At 41.0% G+C, this 24,814-nt stretch overlaps 2 protein-coding genes across 2 annotated transcripts in view; one reads left to right on the forward strand and one right to left on the reverse strand.

The window, feature by feature from the left end:
* Positions 1-212: 212 nt before the first annotated feature.
* On the forward strand, positions 213-2,944 carry LOC145402061 (transmembrane protein 229B-like). The gene is made up of 3 exons (XM_080274166.1): positions 213-354; positions 1,423-1,569; positions 2,680-2,944. Exons 1-3 carry the CDS (start codon positions 213-215, stop codon positions 2,877-2,879), a joined length of 489 nt encoding a protein of 162 aa, XP_080130292.1. The 3' UTR covers positions 2,880-2,944.
* Positions 2,945-16,978: 14,034 nt separating this feature from the next.
* Positions 16,979-24,814, reverse strand: part of LOC145401339 (uncharacterized) — a 41,595-nt gene continuing 33,759 nt past the window's right edge. Inside the window, exon 5 of the mRNA XM_080273668.1 lies at positions 16,979-17,512. Within this exon, the coding sequence (XP_080129794.1) occupies positions 16,979-17,512 (534 nt within the window). The remainder of the gene's footprint in view (positions 17,513-24,814) is intronic.

Genomic DNA, 24,814 nt, shown 5'->3' on the forward strand with positions numbered 1-24,814 from the left:
TCGGACATTCATACATTCACTCTCTCGGACATTCTCTTTCTCGGACACTCACTCGCTCGGACATTCTAACATTCACAAATACATTACCACTTCATCTTTCCAACGAGGAAGAATACCACACCACAGCACTTTCCCACCCGCCTCCAGCCTGGCATAAACTAAAAAAAAATATATATTAGTAAAAGTTGCCCAGGCGTTCCCATAACGTCAAAATGAGTCGGTGCGCTACCCTACCTGACCCTGAAGTGAGCGTGTGGATGAGGCTTTACATCTACGGCCTACATGGGTTTCTTATTGAGGTTCTCTTCACTGCCGCCTGGGACTTCGCGGTCAACACGGACTGGGCGCTTGTCGGTGAGTTGATGATAATGATGATGATGATCTGTCACTGACGTATAAGACAAGAGATCGTGGCACACTGAAACTTGTACCTCCATAAAAAGGAACACAGTTTTAGTATGTGGGTATCATTAATCCACTTAGTGTAGTTTTCTTACTTTACATATTGTAGCTAACAGTAGTAGTATTAAGATTAGGATGAGGAGGAGTAGCAGTACTAAGTATCTGATGATGATGATGATGATGATGATGATGCACAAAAAAGTAGTTTACAGAACCATCAAAATAAACAAAATATAAAAGAATCGTTTCCAACACTGTTCAGTTAGGCGAGCCGGTGAGCATGGTAACCTTGAGAATAATCAAATTGCCAGTAATCCGGAGCGTGGATAATCAGGACGCTATTGTATTTAGGGAAGTAGGAGGGTGGAGGTGAAGCGGGGATAATCAAGAGAAGCGGTAAGGAGCAGATATGAGTGGAGATATACAGTGTAGTGTACTGATTAGGACGATCAGTAAATATGTAGAGAGAGAATGTGTCATTAAGATATACCGTAAATGATACAGATGAATACGCATATCAGTCTGTCTATCTATTTGCCTGTGTGTGTGTGTGTGTGTGTGTGTGTAGATAGATAGTATTTTGTCAACACTGGATGATATGTATACTGTTGTTGTTGTTGTTGTGGCCCTAGGCTCATCTGAATGCGAACCTTGTGGCCTGCAGGCTAAAGTTGCATTTATGCAATCCACCACAGGGAATTGTGGGACGTTTGTATAAACAGACAGCAGACCTATACTCTTACATTTTACCATCTTGCGAAAGTGCCCCTCTCCAGCACCTGGACACTGTTAGTGGTGTATATGTAGATGTGCTGGTTACTGACTGTCATTGTGGAGGATTACCAAATACAGATGCGAGCATTTAATTAGTGATTACGAGGAGGTTGTTGGACCAACCTGACCATCGAGTTCTGTAGGACTATAAAAATGTACATCCACGTGTCACCTGTATGAGGCAGAGTAACCAGCCCCATCTCTTGCCCGCATATTAGAACCACAAACCTCCACTCATCTCCGCAGGGTGCACAAGCTTCTGGTGCCTGTTCATCTACGGTGTGGGTAGCCTGGTGGTGGAGCAGTTCTACCGCCGCTACCATGCCACCGTGCCCCTCCTCATCAGGGGCCTTGTCTACGTCGCTTGGACATATATATGGGAGTTCTCTACAGGCAAGACTGGCTGAGGATTTCTTGTGGGGCTCTTTGCGTTTTACTTAGAATCTTCATTTTGCTATGTATTTTTCTCATTTGGTTATATTATTTTACTCAGCTTTGCTTAGAATCTGCCTCAGTTTTGCTTAGAATGTTCCTTAGTGTGCTTAGAATCTTCCTTAGTTTGCTTAAAATCTACTCAGTTTTGGTTATACTCGTCCTCAAGTTTGTTGTAATCTTTCTCAGTTTTGCTTAGAATCTACCTCCGCTGCCCAGTTATGTTGGTGCCACGGTGTCAAGGCGTCCCTCTCCAGCACTGCCAACCCTGTTTGGTGGGAAACGAAGATATGATGGTAATGTCGGCAATAAGGATGATAAGGTGACGGTGCTAGTAATGGTGATTTAGATGGTGGGGATGACGATGATGATAGTGATGATGGTGATGATGATGATGATGATGATGATGATAGTGATGATGATGATGATGATGATATTTAAGGTTTATAAAACCTCATCATTCTGTTATCCTTTTCCGTAACAGTAGAACTTCATAATACAACTATTTTTGACGTTTAAATTTGCCACTGGTAAAGGAATGATGTGAATCCCCGAAATTGTAATTTTTATCGCCTTTAGTAAATCAGTCACACTTATGCATTATGGAAATATGTGATCAGTACACATGTTTCGCTGTAATATACTGCTTCAGGTAATCGATATTTGCGGGCTTATATAGAGGTACATATTATCAGTTATGGACACACTAGTCATCAGTATGCCTGACTAGCATGAAAGTTTTTCTGCTTTAATTACTAGTTTTTTATATTTTTGCCTCAGGCTGACATGTGTGTTCAGCAATGTAAATGACAATAAATCAGTACCGTAGTGGGAATAAGTCTAGAAAAGGAACCTCTTGGCTATAAGACTTGATAGGGCCGAAGCATGAAAAGTATAGCTGAATAAAAATATAGGGCACTGCTTTCAAAATGTGCAGAAGTCACGTAAGATTTACCAGGAGAGAGACTTATTATAGTGAAAATAATGCTTCATAATTTAAGTAGGATTAAAAAGGGAGAGAGGAAGAGAGATTGTTACCATGGTCAAACTAATGTTCGTCTTGGTCCTCAGGTCTAGCACTGCGTCAGTATGGAGCGTGCCCCTGGGACTACTCTGAGCGATCCTACAACCTGCTGGGGCTCATCACGCTCGAGTACTTCCCCGCCTGGTACCTCGCCTCCCTTCTCACCGAGCAACTCCTTATCCACAACTTGCTTTTCCTTTCCCTCACGCCTCAGGACTCTCACAACCGCCTCCACCACAAGGGCTAGTACTAGGCTTGGGAGGGGGAGGAGGCGATTATAGTCAGTTCAATCGTACCTAACAGAAATTTGCGTCCTCTTTTAGCCCATTATCTCTTACTAAATGGCAGAATAAGATGATACTATATCCAGACATCACTTGCTTAACATTTCTTCATAACTAGCAACATCCCTAACATTCAGTAGCAGATTAAGCTAAAACTGCATCCATACGTCATCTCTAACTTTTCTTCATAGCTTGCAGCATATTTTGCTGCCCATCTGCATATTTTACTACTCATCTATAGCAGCTCAGCATTCGATATGGAGAGGTACCAGTTTTCTGTCAGGTGTGAGTAAACCAACTATAGAAACAGGAGGCAGGGAATCTGAGAAACTTACTGTATTCTCGTGAGGTCAGCCAGCGTCCTCACCAAATGTTGGCTCGTGCAGGTGGATATGGACAGGGTTTTTGCTTCACTGTAATCTATGAAAATTCTCGCCCGCACCCACCTGCGTCCAGTGGTTGATGTAAAACTCCTGGCCGCACCTGCTCGCACCAGCTAGAATTTGATGTGGACACGGCCTCAGGAAGCTGTCTCGCACCTCTTGCTTACTGGTTTACTCTGCATGTGGCTCGTTCATATTCTCGTCTGTGATATTTATGCAAGCTGTGTCCATATTTAAAAGATAAAACTAACAAGCAAGAGAATATTAAGGTGTATTTTGCAGAACAAAAAATTAGGAAGAGGTGTAAGCTGAGCCTCCAAAGCCGACCAGAATACGACCCTTAGTGAGACTGTGGTGTGGGAGGTTGGACGCCGCCATGCTGAGTGTATTTCCAGGGAAAAGTATTGGATTTGGACTCACAGACAGATTTAAGATCAGTTTCCACTCATAACTCATATTTTTATTTGCAGGAACGAAAGACAGGAGGTTATTGTACTCTGCTTTTCTTATCGTTCCTGGAAAAAGAAATTATAGTTCACAATGAACAGCAACATAATCATCATCCCTACCTCTTTATCTCACCCAGTGATGCAGTTTAGTAGAGTTCAGAGAGCAAGAAAAATCTTGATAAAAGGAGAGCAGATTACAGATACCCAGTTCAATGGGCCACGTTCAGTCAATCACCATTCAATGCTCTGGAAGCATATTATATACAATAGAGAAATGATCATACTTTGTAAATTTCAGTCCTTTATACTTCAACCCCTTGACTACGGGTGACGTCCATTCTTAGTTTACTCTCACTGCAACCAGACAGTTTTTATTTAATTTAGGAAAGGCTTCTCTTATTCCAGGGGGTTTATGTATCTAACCCCTCCACTTCGAGAAGTCTATCGTAAGTTGAATAAAATCGTCAGAAGATGCAAGAATATACAGTAGATACAGAAGTCGCCAGGCTTAAAGGGGATGCTTGTGATCTCTGCTAAGTCACCATGGGAATCGACATGACCATGTTCATTGCTGTATTTACAGGTGTTTCAGTACAGATATCAGCCTTGTACGAGGCGTCCTTTCTCTCCATCACAGACCTTCTAAGGGTGATAATGTGACGCTCATTTGTTTCACCGAGCGTCTCTTACGTAAGCCATATTGAGCCAAAGATAATTTTGTTAAGGTGATCAGTTACTTGTGCATTCTGTCGTGTGTGTGCGATCGTCATATGTTTTTGATTGTATAAAACTGATTTATATAATTGCAATATACATATACATACATATATATATTTCATAATTGTTGCTTTTTTATGTGGATGTTGACAATATACCTTGAGAGATTATCAATAGTGCACCAGGAATTGTTTTACAAGTCTCAAGTTAAGAATATATGTGTGTGTAAGAGTTTATTGATGTAATAGGGTACAAATATGTTTATCACACATTTTGATTGCATTTTACATCGCGAGATTGTATAATTTCATCGTGCTTTTGATGGTGTGTATATTTTCAGTAGTAGTACATTGCCTGTATTTCACATTCAAAACTATAAAATCAGCAATCGTCTTACTTGCAATACTGTACTGAAATAACTTGCTGGCAGAATTGTATTTTATTCGTCCAAGGGTTTAACCATTTATTGAATGCAGTATAGTAAAGGTACTGTATAGGTGTGGGTGGTGCCGATCAGGTAAAATATCAGGAGAATCTGGGCTTGGTTACCGTGTGGACATGTTTGAGATAATACGGTAAATACCGTAGCAGATTTACGACTATGCTAGGGTAGAGCACTGCGTTACTTGCATTTAGGCCCTATGAACTAAGTTAGTCCCATACAACCTTTATCAGGGAAATAGTCACTCCTTAGCTAGTTTTGTCTATTGCATGGTTTTAAATGTAAGGAAGTATGCTATAGGAAAGTGTATGGTGTATCCGGCCAGCTAGTTGCAGGAAAGCCATTTTTTTTTTTTTACCTGTGTTGAAAGGTGCAAGGTCAATAGAGCCTTTTTTCACTAAGTTTAAGTACTTTGAGTACTTTGAATAGCTTCTAAGCTTGAATAGGTGACGAGGTAAGAGCAAAGCATTGAGTTCCATATCCATGTTGGTCTTGGTTTTTACGATAATATCTTGCAAACCCTGAACGTATGCGGAAAAGAGAATAAAGCATATTGTTCACTTATAATTATCTCGAGCCTCCTCCATGATGGTCCTGATTCAGTTATGGATATGGGTAACAGATTTGGATATACTGCATCCATATTCTAAAGGATTTACCGAACCGATAATACTATGTACAACACTTATACATTAGTACCAGTTCACTTAGTTCACTGACGAAAATTGTGATACGAATTTCATTTACATATATTCTAGTGCAACTCATGGTAATATTGTAAAGAATGCCGCATTTACTGTGCTGTACAAAGAATTCCATAAGCAGCTAATGATGGAGACAAGGTTGAATAAGCGAGATATCAGATCAGATTTTTAAACACAATTGGATGCTTTAATACCCATCAAATTTTACATGAGGAGTTTCATTCTTCTGTTCATGAACTGGGCCAGATAAGGAGCGTCGCTGTCCAGATATTTGCCTCTGAACAAATTTACGAAAGTGACAAGGTAAAGAGAAGAGCATTTGTAGGCTTGTGTTGCTCTTGTTGTAGAGTGGGTCTGATAATTTAACTGATTTTATGGAATCTGATATTTAATTTCGTGGTCTCGATGAATTTTGTTGGTTGATTGCTTTTGTTTGCACTGAAAATTTTACATGATGTCATAATGAGTTACGACTGTCATGCAGCTTCCTGGATATTTCTTTTATCTCCTTTATTTTTATTAATGGTGGTTCTGTTAGTGGCTATATAGATCCTTCTTGAAGTTACGTTAAGTTCTAACTTCGAAAGGTTAACATAATATTGACTCCGAAGAGGTCAGTAAATATGCCGTTACTTAAGATGGATGGTGGGCATTGAGATTTAATCCTTTTAATTTACGTAAATTACCTGTTAGCTGTGAGCAAGCTGGAAAGAAATAGTTATTTTAGGGATATCTGGTTTTTGTGTCCAAAAATTTATCAATGATCGCTAGTCTATGTATGGCAGCGATTGAGAATGAACTTAAACATTATCATCGTGAAACAGTAACTGAAAAACAGTTACACAATCCGTTTATGTGATATTTCTTTCAAAAATAGTATAATAAAATCATTCTTTACATTAATCATACTAAATTGTAATTGTTTAAGTACACTTATATATTAGCAATACAGAATGCATGAAATTAAAGCATGCAGGTGTAGCTCGTGATTCTTAAGTGTCAGATAAACAGCTATTTGAAAAAAGTCATTATTAGCCTTTTCATTACTAGGAATTTTCTTCCGCAGAATTTAATTGTCTATTGGTAACCAGAATATAATATATAAGTGCAATATCACCAGTCAAGGGCTGAGTGATATCTTTTTCCTGTAAGGATACTAGTGTTAGGATCAGGTTCCTTGGTGGAAACTATTGCCACAAGCTAATGGTGGTCTTTAAGCAGGTGTTTTCTAGCAGTGCTGTTGTAATTTATTACCTACTGAGATATCATAAGTTCATGTCCTACAGTAATTATAACTGTTGTAAGAAACTGTGTAAATTTAATTCGTACCATTTTTGTGGTAACTGGTAGTTCAATTTTTAAATCAAATTACCGGTACTCAACTTATTTTATTGATAATTAGAATTAACCAAAATGTTTCGTCTCCATAATGGGGTAAGCTACAAGCCTACATGAAGAGCAGAGCTGTTAGACTGTGTGTTAGCTGTTGATTGTTTTGCAGTAAGAGAATGGCATAATGAGGAAAAGTACCTGCAGTTGTTTTTTCCTATGGTTTGATCGTAAATAATGTATTCCCATTTCCAAGTCAGGTATCTTATGTGGGTGGACTTGAATATATAAGTTATGCATGATGTAGATTTTAATAGAGCCTCTAAAGGCTATATATATATATATATATATATATATATATACATATAAAAATATATATATATAATACAGTAGAGTACACAGTATTTTATTGATATATATATGAATACGTAATACTATTATAATAAGAGTTAAATATTTATCATAATAGTATTTTAAAGATTTGTCCCTCCACTTAATTGTTTTAGGAGAATATAGTTTTTAGTCTGTGAGAGAAGACACCACAACCTTCTATACAAAAATTTGATCAAGAAGTGGACAAGAATGTGATGATATCTCCTGCCAGGCAGTGCTCTCTGAATAGGAACTTTCAAACTTTTCTCTTAGTTACTTCCTTTGGAGCTCTGTTCTCTGTATACACATTTGGATAAAGTTTAATTAAGCAGAATCTTGATCTGTCACAATTTACATTTTAAGTATGTCATATTTGTTTTTGAGGAGGGGCATATTTTCATAATTATAATGGATTGTGGGATTAAATTTTTGTACGGGTATAGGTCACAGACTTGAAAATTAAGTGTCAAGGGTCCCATACACGCCCAGGCCGTGTATGGTCACCTCCATAAACCGGCCTGTTGAAGGAAAAATGAGCTTGTGTGGGTTGCTGAGGTCAAGGCTTCATCCTTGGTTGAGGGTTCCTGTATAGGCCATATTACGGTGGCCCGACAGATCGACCTGAGTGTGTGGGGGGCCCTTCCCATAATTAAGTCATCCTATAGGCCTCAGGAACTGTTTTGTTTGGGTAACTTGAGTGCCAGGTAGCTTATAGGTCAGAATCTTTTAATAACTTTGGCAAGGTACCCTTATACTGTATCTTAGGGCCAGTCAAAATTTCATTGGGCTAATAATTTTTACCATCTACTATTACTTTGCATCAGCCAACTTGTCCGTAGAACCGCTCCCTCTCAGCTACCAGCTGAGACTCATGTTTTTCTTTTTCCCTTCAGGAAGTGGGAGGGGGATGGAAGGAGAGGAAGGGAAAGAAAAAAGGATGGAAACTGGAAAGTTAAAGTTGGTGGGCTGTTCACCTTTCTTTTTTGTTCTCCAAAGGCAATGTGAACTTTATGAAAGAATGAACACTGCATAACACACATCACAATTTTATCAATAAGTATGAAGAAAGTTACCTCAGTCAGTTAGAGGCAACTGTTAGAAGGTGTGAATCTATGGACAAGATTGCTGGCACGTAATGTAGCCCGACTGGTTAGCTTAAAAATCAACATTTGATCAACCCTGCCCATGTCTTGTTTTTCTTGGAAAAACAAATTATGGTTACGTGAAGAATTTTGTTTTGTTTATTTTTCTTCGTGCATTGCGATCCTGGCCAGGCAGTGATTTTGTTTGTAATCCTTTTGCATGGATCTTTTGCAGTAATAGCTTTTCTTTCTTTTTTCAGGGTGGCGTGAAGGCATTATTTTTTACGGCATTCTTACCAGCAGTGATTCAAAAAAAGAGTTTATTGAATGCTAGACAGATTTAGCCTTTGCCCAACCCATAACTACATAGTCATTTGATGAGGGACAGGTGTAGTAGCTAATACTTTCAGAATGATTTCAAGTTAAATGTTTCTGTATTAAAAATGAAAGTTTTTCATCTGCCTTCACCTCCTTCGGGGTGACTTTAAACCAGACAATCTAGTGATAAATTTTAGGCATTTACGAGGGTCCTAGTATAATACCTCCATGGACACAACCCCCTGGACATTTCCCCATGACAATTTGTAGTCTCTTTTAATATACTGAACTTGAAATAATGTCCAGGTAAGAGCAATGTCCAAAAGGTATTTTTCCTTGGGCAATATATGACCGTCTTGGTAGCTTTTGCGAACCTAAGACACTACATGTTCAGTACATGCTTGAAGATAATATAATTATTTTTCTTGAAGACAAAGGTATCAGTATGTTGATATTGTTAGCAAGTTGTGGTCTGGAGTGGGTGGCATTATTTGGAAATGGATTGATAGCTGGTGTATGATGCAGGTAGTGGTATCAAGCAGTGGTGATCCTGTGTCCATGGTTTTATTTGCAGATGGTTTGATATATGGTATTTAGAGGTGGAAGTGGTGTCATGCGATGGTGATCCCGGGTTCATGGTATTATCTGCAGGTGATTTGATAGCTGATGTATGATGCAGGTAATAGTATCATGCAGTGGTGAGTCTGTATACTGTATATGGTATTAGTTGATGATTTGATGGATGGTATTTGATGGTGGTAGTGGTATCATGCAATGGTCATGTGTTCAGGGTATTATTTACAGGTGGTCTGATAAATGGTGATGGTAATTGGTCATGCTGTGATGATCCAGCGTCCACCTATTAAACTACTGTCAGGCAGGTAGTGTCAGAGGCTCACACATCCAAGGCAGACTTGTACATATAAGCCAAACTTGTTACCAGATCTATATACAGTATAATATGTAAAATACGTTTCACATGCAGGCAGCGTTGTTTACAAGACGCTTGCCTATACGTGTGTAGCTCTCGGAGGAAAGTGTACAGGACAATTCATCAGATGTAAATATACCCATATTCGGAAGCTCTTTTCATGGTATATTTTAGTGTTAGCTGTTGAGATATGACACCGGTAAGTAAATCGCTCATTTTAATCAAGTCGAATCAACGAAAACTTTTAACGCTGGATGATTTAATTGTTCCATTTTTAATTGATCTGATTTGTGTGTATATCATGGTGATAGGTTTTAGTGATATGAAGGAACAGCCTGAAGCATGGGGGTAGTGCAGAGTAAAGAAGTGTTGTGTATAATGGTTAAAGGTGTTATTTCTCGTAATATGAAAAGGAAAAGTGGAAGGGCACTGTAAAAGGGAGTTAAGTGTTATGTGGTGAAGTGTTCTGCTCACTATCCCTCTGTGAGCTTAAGTTAACACGTTACCTCCAATCCTGTTATAACCTTCAGACAATAAATTATGTTACGAATATTACCTTATTGCTCCCCTTTATTAAGGTTATTTATTCATCTAATTGCTGAAGTGGGTGTACGTGTCAGGTGGATCTAGGATTCCGGGGGCTTGAATGGTGAATGAATGGATGTGTGGCCTATTTCATTGGGCATGCTGCTGAATAGTTTTCCCATTATCATATTCTTTCCCTTTCCTGGTTTTCTGTACTCAACCTCACCCCATTTACAGGAAAGAAAAAGGTGGGATGTAAGTCATTATTTCTATATAGAAGCAGTCTGTATGTCTGTCTATACGTCTGTCTGTCTCCATCTATCTAGGTAGGTACTGTATCCCACAAGTTTCACCTGTTCTATCAGGGTGTATGTACTGTACTGCACCTATAGACGGTCTCATGGAAGCAGTTGACTATCCATGGTCGAAGGGTATTCTTGGCCAGACAGACAGGGGTTAGATAACAACAGTAAAAGCGCCTTTGTTTTTCAAAGAAGTGGAAGTCATTTAGTTATTATTATATAATATTGTCATAATAAAAATGATACAAACTAAAAAATATTTAGGTAGTGAAAAAAATACAAGCTAGGTTCGTTTCCCTATGTTGAGGTTTGTTTATATTACGCGGAGGAAGGGAAAGGTTGCGTTCGTCCAGTGCATTTAGTTTACGGTGCTAATCCTTCCAGTGTATTTATTTTACGGATTAATTGTAACAGATTAATCTCAGAACTATCTTGTGAGACGCCTATACAGCTACTTTATTCGCAACAAGAGGATCTTGAGTGTTTCTAAGACTATAGCAGGTAAGTGACCGTCATCGTTTAGTCCAGTTTGTTGCATGCTTATGATTTTGTGCTTTTACTAAGTATCATATGACACAACTTGGGTCAGCGGAAAGAAGAAACTTATTATATGTATAGACGTGTAAACTGTAGTTGTCAGCGGAGAGAGGTGGGCAATGTAATTGGCCTATTTCGTTATTTTTGTTGCAGCCTTGCTGATATCACAATTCTTTTGAAACATGGATTCTGCTGTCATTCAGAAAGTGAGTACATAAAGTGTATTTGCATATGAGTGACAGCAGAATCAGTTAAATGAAATAGTACCGGTATTCGTAATGTTCCCTCCTCTTCCTATTTCTCCCATCTTTTCTGTCACTTCTTATTGCTTTTCTTTCCTGTACAGGTGGTTTTACTTTGAGTGACAAGCCAAATGGTTTCCTGTAAGCCAAGAAACTATTTACAACGCTGGGTGGTAACCATATAACCAAACCATACGTGCTCCCTACGTGTCAAGATGTGGGTTAGTGGAGGGTTAGTGTCCCTCTCCGTAAAACAATAACTCAAAGTTAAATGGCCACCCCTTACGGGATTATGGCGTCTGGCAATAGATAGATTCGTAATGTTATGAGCGAAAGTCAAGTTTTATGTTACTGCTAAGCAGTTTTTAATGACGACGGGTAAAAGAAAACATTTAGGTATAGGCTAACTAGGCTATTGTGTTCCGTTAGTTTTATATTTTTCTGTTTGATATATGTTGCGTGCTGTAACCCGTAAGATCTCCAGATGGAGGTATTGTTAATTTAATAAAGTAAGATTAACGGCTATGAAGGATGGCTGGATGAAAGTCTGAGTTAAAAGGTGCGGTAGCCAATCAATGATGACATGTATCCTCCCCCACAAGACAGAGAGAAGCAGTATAGGTTGATCCACCATCATGTGATGCTGTACCGTGTGTTATTGTGGTACAGCTCCCCAAACTGTTATGAATAATGAAGGAGCTAGTTCATCACTCCCAGGGTTCCATAACTAGCTGAATTCGATCATCTGGTGTTAAAGCCCCCAAATATACATACCCGGTAGATAGATAAATTAGGTAAATAATTAAATATAAATAGATAGTTGGGTGGATGAATAGATAGATAAACACAGATAGATAGATATGAAAATGAAAGTACCAAAGTTGATGCAAGTAGAAGATATTAATGGAGACGTACAAATATTCATGTTCCTATGGCTCACGTCTATAACATTATAATATAACCCAGCCGGTGTTAGTTCAAATACCATACTCGAGCTGACGCGACTTCACAAACTGATAGGAGTTCTGCAGAACTTTGACATTTATTTTCTTTTCATTCGTCGTTTTTCGATTATACGAGATCAGTCTGGTAGCTCACATAAGATCCTGTACAGGGGAGCTACGTACACTGCATAGGCTACTTTATCATATGTTCTGAGAGGGAAATATCAGAATATAGTTTACGGTACCTGTCATAGGTGTTATTGTTGCTTTTACCGCTTAACCTCGGTTTATCTGGCCAAACAGACCTGCCGACCACAGGTAAGCAATTGCTGCTCCGGGGCCATCCTACAGTTACAATACAGCAGTCCGGCGCCCCCTTTTGGTAGGCAGCGCCTCACCAGGTGGTCGGACCACGGTCCTTCCCACAGTGAGGTTGAGGTTAAGGCTCCCGGGTGGACTCCACAGCTACTCCACCAAGGGTGAGTTAAGGCTCCCGGGTGGACTCCACAGCTACTCCACCAAGGGTGAGCAGCGCCACCACATGTAGGCTTCTCGTTAGCGCCAAGGCGTTCGTGTACTGGTGTGACTGTGGTCATCGAGCACTGTTACAAGTACTCAGTGACGTAGTCACTGTGCGGAAGAAAACATATCGCACTTTACTTTGCCACACTTGGCATATACCTTACACTGCCGTACTTCACACACCTGACAACAGTACCGTACCAGAAGCGTGCACACCACACACTAACATCACACATTATGATACCACACTCTCTACCACACCTCACACTGCCACATCACACTACTATACCTCAGAAATTACAATAGGGAATAGGTCATAAGTTTGTCTGTATATCTGGAATCCGTGTTTCAAGCTGGGTAAAAATAAATGGATTTTCGATTATATTTTAATCTACCGTAGCTATACAGTACCGTATATGAAAATACGTATATTAACGCTATGGTTCAGTTGAAGTTCATTTTGGGTATCTTTTTATTTATAAATTAATTCACTATACAGTTCATGCAGCAATACACAAGGCTTTTCTGTATGCCTGTAAGTCTGTAATATACAGTCCCTAAATTCCTGTATTAGTAAGTTAAAGTAACAAACTAGATAATTATATAACAACAGACACATACAGTAAGTAGCCCCAGGTGCTAACATGCCCGTTTGTGAAGTCAGCTTAAATCAGATCGAGACTCATTAGCCAGGAAACAGCTCATTACGTTGCCAGCCCGTTTCGTCACCACATTTTAGACCCATTTCGTAACCGCAATCTACTGTTTCAATGCTTTGTATACAATTCATTGCACAGAAACTCAAAATACCGATTCAAACGCTGGTGCCAACCCTCAAAATCATTATGAGTTTTTATTAGTCAAAAGCCACACCAGTTGCAGGATCACACACTGCTGTTAAACCATGCATGGTTCATAATTCTTATTTATTTATTCATTTCTTTTTGTAAGGTCTGACTGTGATGATCTAGTCCCCACTTCTACAAAGGCAGGTCATATATGTCGCTTAGGTAGGACGGGAGGAGCTAATTAATGTAATGTTGCCCTACAAGGTCGTATACTTAGCAGTGTTCCACGTAAACAGTCCCCTGGCCAGTTTCTTGTACCTTACGCCAGACAACCTTAGCTCGTGGAAAGAACAGCCAAGCAAGTGAAGTGAAGTCATGTCTCGCACGGAGGTCCACTTGGCATCTTCAAAATCAGTGATGACTTCTTCAACTTTTTCAGGTGCAAGTAGCTGTTTGATGGCCTGAAACACTTTCAGAATCTGGACAATTTCCATTAAAGCAAAGGCCTGTGAAAACTAATCAGCAAATCTGTAGACTTAATGGACAGGTGAATAGGGAGTTGATAAAATGGTAGTAGCACTAATTTAAGTTCACCAGTAAATCACTGCCTTGCAGAACTCACCGGTTGAAGTTACTCATTGGTGGCCGTGACTGTGTGACTTTCCGTCTTCATTGCCTAGTTTGATGTCTGCTTTGGTAAGCCATGGTTCCCGTACGAGCAAGGCGATAGGCGCGGAGGATGGGGATCAGATCACTATCTAATTTAACAGTTTGAACTGAATTACCTTTTATTGAAAGGCACCACTGACGAAACGGGTTGACGACGGAACAGGATATGGTGACGAAACGGGCTTACCCCGTTGATAGATACCGTACACGTTTGGACGTTTAAGATTAGCTTATGATTTATTCATTGTTCCTTTCCTCATATACTTCAGGTTTCTTTGATTTAAGTTTGACACTAGGAATGTTGGTTGGCTTCAAAATCCACTCCAGTTGTGTAACACATCGTTTCCTAATAATTCTTTTAATTTGCATAACTAACATCGCTTTGAATAGCTAGAGGAAAAAAGGATACACTACCTGTGGATTTCCTGCATTTCATAAAGGCAAAAAGGGACAGAATGGGAAGCGTGTAGGAAACCCTTCGTCTATATGGGTATCCATCCTTCACCCATGTTGCTAAAGCGTTCTTGGTACGGTATGATTCAGTGTGTATGTGGGGGGGGGGAGGGGGGCTATTTAGAGATGAGACTTCCGTCTAAGATTCATCTCTAGAAAGATCATGGAGCATTCGAAATCTCTTCACATATTGTAAATGGAAACTGGATGAGAATGATCTTGATGTAGGTGTAAGCTGTATCAGCGACCTCACAGATTTTGTATACCTATCCATTCATGTATTTTTATGTCGTTCTTCATATTAATCGGTCTGTCTGAGTAGTTTATTTGCGAACCTATTATGAACGTCAGTGAGAACAGATGTAACGGTTGAAGTAGTTAAAGCTGAAGGTACCACGGAATATACTTCGTATTTATCAATTAGGTTTTGATGCAGGTATTTCATGAACTGCGCACCATTCCCCCATGACCTTGTCAGCAAACTTTTCAGACCGCACATCGAGACCGGGACACCCCCTATTTGTATGCATGTATGATTCCGTCTCAGCAACGTTGGATCCAGTAGAAAATTCTGCGTTTCTTAACATTTTCCTCCAGGGTATTCGGGTCCCAGTTCCCTCCACAGCAGGCATTAGAAATATGCGTTACAATAAATTAGGTTAAGATAGCCTAAGTCTAGCACCATTTTATGGCATGATGATGACCTGCATTCATTTACTGTACTATGTTGTCTTACCAAAAATTTTCGCCTCATGGTATCAGTTAGGCTCCTTGCTATAACGTTTTCTTTGATGTGTAACTAATGAAGAACGGCATGGTAAACTAAAGCTTTATTTTCATGTAACAGTCCGTGAACATTATATTCAATAGTCAGCTGAGCATCATAATAGCAAATGTCCGTCCTTGCAGAGTTCAGGTGTACTTATTCGTTCAAAATAGCAATCGTATGGACCTTTTGGCATATTGTCAACATATTATGGTACAGAGTAGAGTAAATAAGTTAGCTCTTATCTTACTTCCTTATTCAGGACACTGTTGTAGGCGACTGTATCGTCTTTCTGTGATTTAGGGTTAACTTGAAAGTTTTGTAGAAGTTTCTAGTTAAAGACAACCTAACGATATAGACGAATATTTCATCTTGAACTAAAATCCATCGGAACACACAGTCATTTTAGTTATATTGTTTCAAGTACGGTGTAGTTAGTGTCCTTTACATTCATAGCATGACATTTAAGGCTATGTCATCCATGTTTAATCATCCATTCGGTGTTTTTTATTTATTTTCATAGCTGAGGGTCGCTTCCACTGTTGATTTGCTTGCGTTTAAAAAAGAAATAAGAAAAGATAAAAAAAAAAAAAAAGTGCCACCAGTCACTATATACTGTATGTTAATGGAAGCTGCTCAAAGTTCACTGGTTTCAGAGCAGATTTTCGAAAATAATAACCCTTCTACAGCTTAAGTTCGCTTACGTGTTTTTCTGGTTTGTCCTCGCTCTTTATTTAGACGACTCCAATTAGCATAGGAGCACGTCATTGTCAGTGCCGAAGCTGTTAATGAAGGTTGTTCCTTACCTTCACCTTCAAACAAAATCTTTCCCAGTCCCATAATTTCAGACAACATATATTCTAATTCTTCAGGTTCAAACAATCTCATTAAAGCAGAATAAAATCGTCTGGAGGTAGTGAGAATAAAATAACAAAAAACATTATTGGCTTTAAGGGATCAACTGGTAATGTCTGTGTGAAGTGGGTGGGAGGAGGGGACTTCTTCAGTTATTCAAAATACATTTATGTCTCGACAGCAGAAGGGTCTTTAACCGCTTCAATCAGATGACGTATTTCCTGTGTGTGTGTGTGTGTGTGTGTGTGTGTGTGTGTGTGTGTGTGTGTGTGTGTGTGTGTGTGTGTGTGTGTGTGTGTGTTATCTCCAGATGATTTGAACGAGGAGAAACTTTTCGATCTCCTCAGAGGGGTTAGATATAGCCTTTGTTTGCCTCATCACTTTGAGAGGTTTCTCCAAACGTGAACGAAATCATCTAGTGGTGGCAAGACTAAATCAAACACGTCATCGTACTGAAGGGGCCAAGGTAAATAAAAGCTCTGGGTTTTCGGAACATATTCTAGGTGGCATAAGAGGCATCGTAACACCTCTTCCTATGTGATTTATTTTGCGTATTACACTTTTTTACCTCTAGGATGGTACTAAGGCAACTCATATCAGTACTAGAAGTGCAATTTAAACAAAGAGGAAAATTTAACGCTGTAATAGGCATAATAAGTCGCTAAGAAGGTGCAGCAAAGGTGTAGTGCCACTTATGCCCTTAGACTGAGAAGGGGAGGTTCTGTTGGTATCTCAGGGCGAGGGTGGGGCGGGGGTTAGGGTGGGAGGGGGATGAGGGGGCAGATGGAGCGCGGTGACGTCACAGGGAACGGGGTCGCTCAGACTGGGGGAGGCCAGAGGGGAGATATCGCCCCCCCCGTGGCTGAGACTGAGGGGCCCCACGCAGGTCACATCCACGGGCGGGGACTCAGGGGATTCGAACCCTGGGAGAGCACGAGGGGTGGGCGGGGTGGATGGCTGCCCCTCCCCCTGGCTGGGCGGGTCCGAGGTGGAGTCTGAGAGGTGGGCGGGCGGAGTCTCCGAGAGTGGGCGGGGCATGACGGGGGAGAAGGCAGAAGCTGAACCGGGGGCGAGGGCAGCTGTGAACTGGTAGAGTGCCAGGGCGGAGGGCGGCATCGGTCCATTCCCACACGTAGAGGCAGGAACATGGGCTGGGATATGGGCTTGGGTGGGAGTTTGGGCTGGGGAGGGAGGCAGGAGACCCTTGGCTCTGGCCTCGCGATCCCGCCGCTCTCGGGCACGGCGGTTTTGGAACCAGATCTTCACCTGGGGAAGAGAACCAGCATTAGCCACACTAACCCGATAGCCCTCACACATTTTATATACAGAAATTCCATATAATTAATTGCGTTATACTTATGTCGTATAGTCTCTTTCCCACTTATATTTATATTTGCATTATTATACATCATTGCAAACTAATACTGACGAAAAATCACAATGGCAGGCCAGAAGTATATTCCACACAGTTTGGGTGACAACCGACCCCTTCCTAAGTATGAGTAGGCAAGAGGTGCGGATAAGGAACGCCATATTCTTTGCTATCCCCTAACAATCTCACACCATAAAAGACTCACCCAGACAGTTTCTCACTCTCCCTAATAGGTCTCTCACTCTCTCCCAACAGTCTCCCACTCTGCTCTGATCACTTCCCTCCATGTGTCAAACTTTCTTCCGTCATTGTCTCTAACTTTCCTCTTCGGTCTCTTACTCTGATTTCTACTATTTCTCCTTCTCTCCCTGTCACGCAGACTCCTCCTGGAATCCACACTACACACTGGCACACCGTATACACACAGCCATTCCACACACTACCACACTTCACTGCCACACCACTCACCGCCATACCGCACACTGTCAAACTACACTGCCGCACTACACACTGCCTCACTACACTACCATGCAACACACTGCCACACTCACTGCCACACTACACTGCCACACTACACTGCCACACTTCACTGCCACACCACACACTGCCACACTACAGTGCCACACCACACACAACCACTCTCTCTCTCTCTCTCTCTCTCTCTCTCTCTCTCTCTCTTTCAACCCTTACATGACCCCAACTCTTTCCACCTCTCTCTGTTTGCTCCCCAACTTAGTCAACCACAAACTGATGTCTGACCCAAGCCACACAAAAGAGGCCCCACGCACCACCGACCACAGGTACTTAATTATCTAAAACATCGTCGCTACCCTCCTGTCTTGCAAAGGAGACCTGGATCGCATTTATGTAGTCTTTTAGGCGTAAACTGTATATAAGATTGCTTGAATATACGCTTGTCTTGATTCATATAAACACCAAACAGTTTACAGTTAAGTTAGAGTCAATTGGTTTTACGTTTGTCTTCACTCAAATAGCTACCAAACACTTGATAATGAAATCAGAGTAAATTTTAAAGTGAGAAAATGCGAGGAACGAAGCGATTGGTGTAATATGTTGCTTTGGAGATGTAGTTATACTCATTTCTACTCCTATCTGACTTAAAATTGCCATCTCTCCATCGTGGATGCTGGGTTTAATAACTGAAAATGATACTAGTCACAAAGAAATATCATTGAAAGGATGTTGAGCCGGAGCACTGTCTTTTTCCGTCACTGAGGTACATGGTATATGCCACACAAGGACGAAATTCCGGACCAAGTTAAGGTTAAAAGAGTATGGCGTAAAGACTTGTTCGGATCCTTTATAAATAAGATCCCAGGGCCTTTCCGCAACTCCAAAGCCTTCCTGAATTATGAATCCGCAGCTCTAATCACTCTTTCATGGCGACTGGAAGTGTCTGGGCAGTCAGTCATTCTCTCCGACGGGTAATATGACGAGTTGAACTATAGTGAAGCGTAAATGATTGATATCAGCAAACGCAACCATCCCCGGGAAAGATCATCGGTGTTTGAAATGTTACGCTTGTGGTTAAGTGTGTAACTGAAAACTACACCCATTTTACTCTAACATGGCCTAAAATTGCCCCCTCACCGTCGTAGTTGTAGCAGGAAATTGATACCAGGTAGTAAAATATGGTGCCAGTCACGAAGAAGTGCTATGAATTGGATGTAGAGCCGTGCAGTTGTAGTTTTCTACCACTAAGCTACCGGTAGGCCTACGTGAAATTAGTTGTATACACATGATTTATGATGTATAGTGATTTGCACATCTGTAATATATCTATAATGTATGGCGAATATCTGTAATGTAAAGCTTGTAGTGTGGTATATATCAGTGTATAATGTGCCTGTACTGATGGTATAATATATGGCGCATAGCTATAATAATGAATGACGTGTACCAGTACTGCACGCATATATCTTAATGCATGGTGTGTATCCCAAGTTTTCGGCAGGGAAAAAAAAAAAAATAGGGGATAGCGTCATACGGAAGATGTTAATGAGAAAACAGGTCAGTATTCCAGTAAATCTATAAGCAACGATACTCAAACCTTGAGAAAAAGGGCAAAAAAAAAAAAATTATATTAATATTATTATATCCAGTACACACAGCACACATTGCACTGCTACATCACGCACTGCCACGGCACACACTTCTACACGTCATACCATACTACAACTGCACATCTAACACCATAGCATCACACTCTATCACGGCATACCCCCACATTTCACACTGACGCAACGCACGCTGTAGCACTTCACACTGACACACCTAAAACAAAAAATACACATATACACACACACGTCTGTCTACCTGTCTGTCTGTCTGTCTACCTGTCAGCCTGTGTGTGTGTGTGTATCAGTCCCCCCCCCTCTCTCTCTCTCTCTCTCTCTCTCACACACACACACACACACACACACACACACACACACACACACACACACACACACACACACACACACACACACACACACACACACACACAGAATACCTCCCATTCACAAATTGATTAATCCACTAATATCCCTTCTTTATCTTTTCCCTTCCCCTTTCTCATTCCATCCCCTCAACACACACACACACACACACACACACACACACACACACACACACACACACACACACACACACACACACACACACACACACACATTCCCGTAACAGTCCTACCAACCAAACCAGTCGAAAATCCCATTTAGAAATACATCCAAATTCACCCTTGAGGCAGCGGGCGTGTGGCAAAGGCGTTATATGCGTATCAGGGCGAGCTTCTACCCCCTCTCCCGTTTCCCCTACCGTACCAATCCCCCTTCCCCCTCCTCCCCCTTATCCCCTACCCCCTCTTCTCCTCCTCTCTCCCCCACTTCTCCCCCCGTCCCATTTGCGAACCATCCCTTTGTCTAAGAAGGAATGCTTTCGTTTTCTTTGTGTCGCTGAGAGGCTGGCTTTAAAAGAAGGCTCAAGCGGGTGGACTCAAGTAGATTTTTGTTAGTGTTGTTAAGTGAATCAGTGCACGGATGGGTGATTGAGAGGGAGGGGAGGAATGGAGGGAAAGAGAAGTGAGAGAAGAGGGATAAAGGGAGTGTGAAGGGAGAGGAAGGCAGAAGGTAAAAAGAGGACTGAAGAATGGACTGAGAGCGAAGAAGGAACGGAAACAGGGAGGGAAGGAATAAAAGGAGGAAAGAGAGGGGAAAAAAAAAAAAAGAGAGAACTGAAAAAAGAAGTAGGAACGAAGAACGAATCTAAAGAAGGGAAGGAAGGAATAGTGTAGCGGGGGAAGGAAGCAGAGATGAAAGTCGTACAAAAGGAAAGGAAAAAGACATTGCATGGAGAAAAACGAGGATTGAAAGAACGGGAAGTGATCAAGATGAAGCTGAGAAAATGAAAGGGCATGGGAAGAAAGAAAGAAGGAAGGGATAGAGGAAAGAATAAAAGGACTACAAAGTGGATAGGAAAAGAGGATGGAAGAAAAAAAGACAGAATGAACAGAAGATAAAGAAGTGAAGAGAAGGCAGGAAGGGAAGAAGCATAGAAGGAATGCGAAAGGTGGGGTGGAGGGCAGAGAGGAAGATGATGGAAGAAGAAAGAAAAGGGACTTACATTTTTCTGTAGCAATTACCTGCTTAAAAATAGCGAACCGAAGCAGCTCTAATCTTGTTGTTAGGAAATAAAAAAGATCCCAAACACTTAACATTCCTATAATTTTTTTTAGACCGGTATTCTCATCAATAATGTTATTCCTATTATGCCCTCCTATTCATCAACTTTCAAATTAGGTTTTCTGTCCGCTGTCTTATTTTTTCATTGAGCGTATAAGGGATCTCTAATAGTGAATAGGGTTATGAAGGCTATACCTAAACCTCACAGTTCGAAAAGTCTCTCAAAAACCTGAAGAAAGTCGTTGGGAGGAAGCAACAATATATATGCGTATCGGACAGAAGCTGCCCTGAAATTTTGCTGTTATTAAATTTGATGTTGCTATAAGAATTAAAAACGCTGGTAAATGTTCTTATGGATAGACCATCTGTTTTTCAACTCTGTAATCTTTGCATAATTCTTTCTTTTTCATTTTTATATCTTATTTATCAGCTTCATATTCTCCAGATCGAAGCTGGTGTAACTTTGATGATGTGAGGAACTTTAACTCCTTCAGTAGACTGACACTAGAATATGATGCTGATCACAAAAACGTACATGAAACTGCCCTTTTCTTTTACTGAGTTACGTAGAATAAGCCTCAGAAGGACGGAAAAAAAAACTGTGCTAAGTAAACGTGAAGTAAATATGTACATCTTTCATGAGTAAAACTTTTCTGGTGATGGCAACAATTTTTAAAATGTCATGGTTTGGAAGGGGATGGAACGCTGTGGACAAGTTATTTTTTTCCACCCTATATTTTTCATTATTCTTTATTTCTATTGTTCTGTTCTGTTTAATAACTTTAAATTAGTCGAACGGAAGCTGGTCTAACCCTGATGCTGTTACGTTATTTAACTCTATTATTTTTTCCAGGCTACTTTTTTTTTTTTTTTTTTTTTAGCATTAGTATTCTTTATTTCTGTTGTCCTGTTGTAATAACCTCAAGTCAGCCGAACTTAATCTACTCGAAGGTTGACTCGATCTATTCAGTTTGACGTCGTTAGGAAATTGAAAGATAATGGGACAAAATGGACGGCTTCGATGCTGCTGCCCGCTGCCCCTTCGTCACCCAAGCTCTCTGCATCGTCCCCCTTATCTCCTGGCCACCTGCTCATTATTGAAGGACAAATTCATCCTTATTCACAAAGTATTAGCGCCCAAATTCCCTTGTCCAGTGTCCCCCTCTGCCTGGAAACTCTCTAAGCTCGGGATGTAAGCCAAACTCACCCTTATATACAGCGTGTTAGAACTAAAAGTACTATGTTTTGCGCCCCTCCCTGCCTGAAATCGCTTGAAGAATAATCTACCCTTATTAACAACGTATTAACGCTCAAAGTGCCTTGCCCAGCGGCTCTCCCTTGGTTGGATATTTCTTTAAGCCAAACTCACCCTTAATCACAGCGTATTTAGTGCTCAAAATACATTGCCAAGCGTCCCCCATTTCGAAATCTCTTTAAACCTGGCATATCCACCTTTGGATCAGTTGGCCACTAAGCCCATATCCTGCTGTCATCTTCACCTCCATCAGACCATCTGCCCGCCTGCGTGTAATGACCAAAAAAAAAAACACCCTTATTCATACCAACAATAGGGTCGAAAACCGTTGGGGCATCAAATCATTTTCCCATCCTCCCCTAAGCAGACGAGAAAATGGATTGATGGGGAATGTTCGTACGTATGAGTGATGGACGTAAGGTTGAAAGTGTGGGGGTTATAGTTGATAGATACATCTCCCTCTCCACCCCTCCCCCTCTCGTGTATTGTATTGAGTAAATAGTTTATGTATCGCATCCTGGTGAGAATATACCGCCTCCCTCTCCTCTCCTACCCCCCCTCCTTCTCTTCCCTCCCCCCTTCCCTCCCCTCCTTTCCTCTTAGTGATCAGTGAACCATCATGAGTGGCCATCCTGTTCACCAATCAGAATCACCCTTCCCTCTCTTCTCCCCTCTGCCAGTTGCCTCTCAGCTTCCTACCTCCTCTCTTCTCCCCTCATTTTCGTACCCCTCTCCCATCCTCTTCTCCTCTCCCCACTTTCCTCTGAGACCCCCTATATTTTTCCTCCTCCCCTCCCTCTACCTCTCTCCCTCCATTTTCTCCCCACCCAAATCTCCCATATCCCGCATTTCCCTGCCCATCTGTATTCTCCCCATCTCCCCCCTCTCCCCTGGTGAGGTGCAGGGGGGTGGGAAGGGTGTCTCAGCTTAAATACCCACGCCATTCTTGTCAGGGAAGTCGAATTTTTGTGAAGGGAGAGTGGGGTGTGTTTGGCTGGTGGAGGGCGGTCAGTGATGCGATCTGAGAGGGGGAGGGGGGTGTGGAGGGGAGAAATGTAGGGTAGAAAGGGAGACAAGGAGGGGAGAGAAAAAGGAAGAGAGGGGAAAGAGAGAAAGAGAAGGAGGGGGGAGAAAGAGGAGGGGAGGGAATGGAGGGTGGGAAAGGATGCGATGAAGTTAATGTTTAGGTTCAGTGTGCAAAATAAATCGCTGGGGAAAAGGTGCTAGGAATCCTTCTAACCGACGAGAATACGGCTCTATAGATCATCATAAACTAGATGGCTTCAACCACAGGGGCGTCTCATGTTCCAGTCCCTCCCTCCTTGCGTAATAGGCACCAGGAGGCTCTCAGGTCTCTTATTATGCCCACCACTGTATTAATTTTGTCTCATTATGCTCAATTTTGTCTCAGTTTTGTCCCATCATACTCGGTTCTCTCTCGATTTTGTCTTATTCTCAAGGCTGTCATTATGCCTACTGTTGTATCAGTTTTGTATCATTTAATGTTTAGTTTTGTCTTTAATTTGTCCCATCATACTCAGTTCTCTTTCGATTTTGTCCTGTTCTCAAGTCTCTCATTATGTCCTGTGTGGTATTAATTTTATCTTGGTATTCTCAGTTTTGTCTTGATTTTCTCTCGCTTATTTTCGTCCTAATTTCTCTTTATGCTGGTTTTGTTTTAATTTTGTCCCATCATACTCAGTTTCGTCTTAACTTTGTCACAGTGCTTTGTGTTGTGTTATGATTTTCAGATTTTGTCTTTTTGAATGTGTCAGTTTCGTCGTGATTTAGTTCCGTCTTACTCATTTTTGCCTTAATTTTCTCACATTATGCTCAGTTTTGTTTTAAATTGGTCATTGTGCATAGTTTTCCTTAATTTTACCACGGTATACTAAGTTTTGTTTTAATTATACCATATCTTACTCGGTGTGGTCTTACTCTGGACCATTATGATAGGATTTTATATATTAGTGTTTTGTTGCGGATGTAATGAGATGTTCTAGTCACCCTTGTAAGGTTATAGGCTTATCCCACAGCTGATGCAGTTAGGAGATTTAGCTTGGGACTTGGGGCGTGTTTCTGTTTTCTTTTCGGAATGGCATTTAGGTCTCGAGTTTGGAACGTGGCGAAAGTCCAACTGCTACTCATGATGCTGATGGTGATGATGTTGACACAGGGGATTGTAGAAGGGTATTTCAGAATGCCATTTAGTCGTCGAGAGAGAACCGAGGCTAAAGATTATGTCCAGTTGATGATGA

The sequence above is a fragment of the Coenobita brevimanus genome, chromosome 6 (genome assembly GCF_032717465.1).
Source record: "Coenobita brevimanus isolate Jiangsu-jjx chromosome 6, ASM3271746v2, whole genome shotgun sequence".
In the NCBI taxonomy this organism is placed as follows: Eukaryota; Metazoa; Arthropoda; class Malacostraca; order Decapoda; family Coenobitidae; genus Coenobita; species Coenobita brevimanus.

What these genes read in the sequence shown, in the direction of transcription:
- LOC145402061 (XM_080274166.1), top strand. Translation starts at nt 213, where the DNA reads ATGAGTCGGTGCGCTACCCTACCTGACCCTGAAGTGAGCGTGTGGATG. An exon ending in CACGGACTGGGCGCTTGTCG is followed by an intron (nt 355 to 1,422) that starts GTGAGTTGATGA and finishes TCATCTCCGCAG; the next exon opens with GGTGCACAAGCTTCTGGTGC. An exon ending in TATATGGGAGTTCTCTACAG is followed by an intron (nt 1,570 to 2,679) that starts GCAAGACTGGCT and finishes CTTGGTCCTCAG; the next exon opens with GTCTAGCACTGCGTCAGTAT.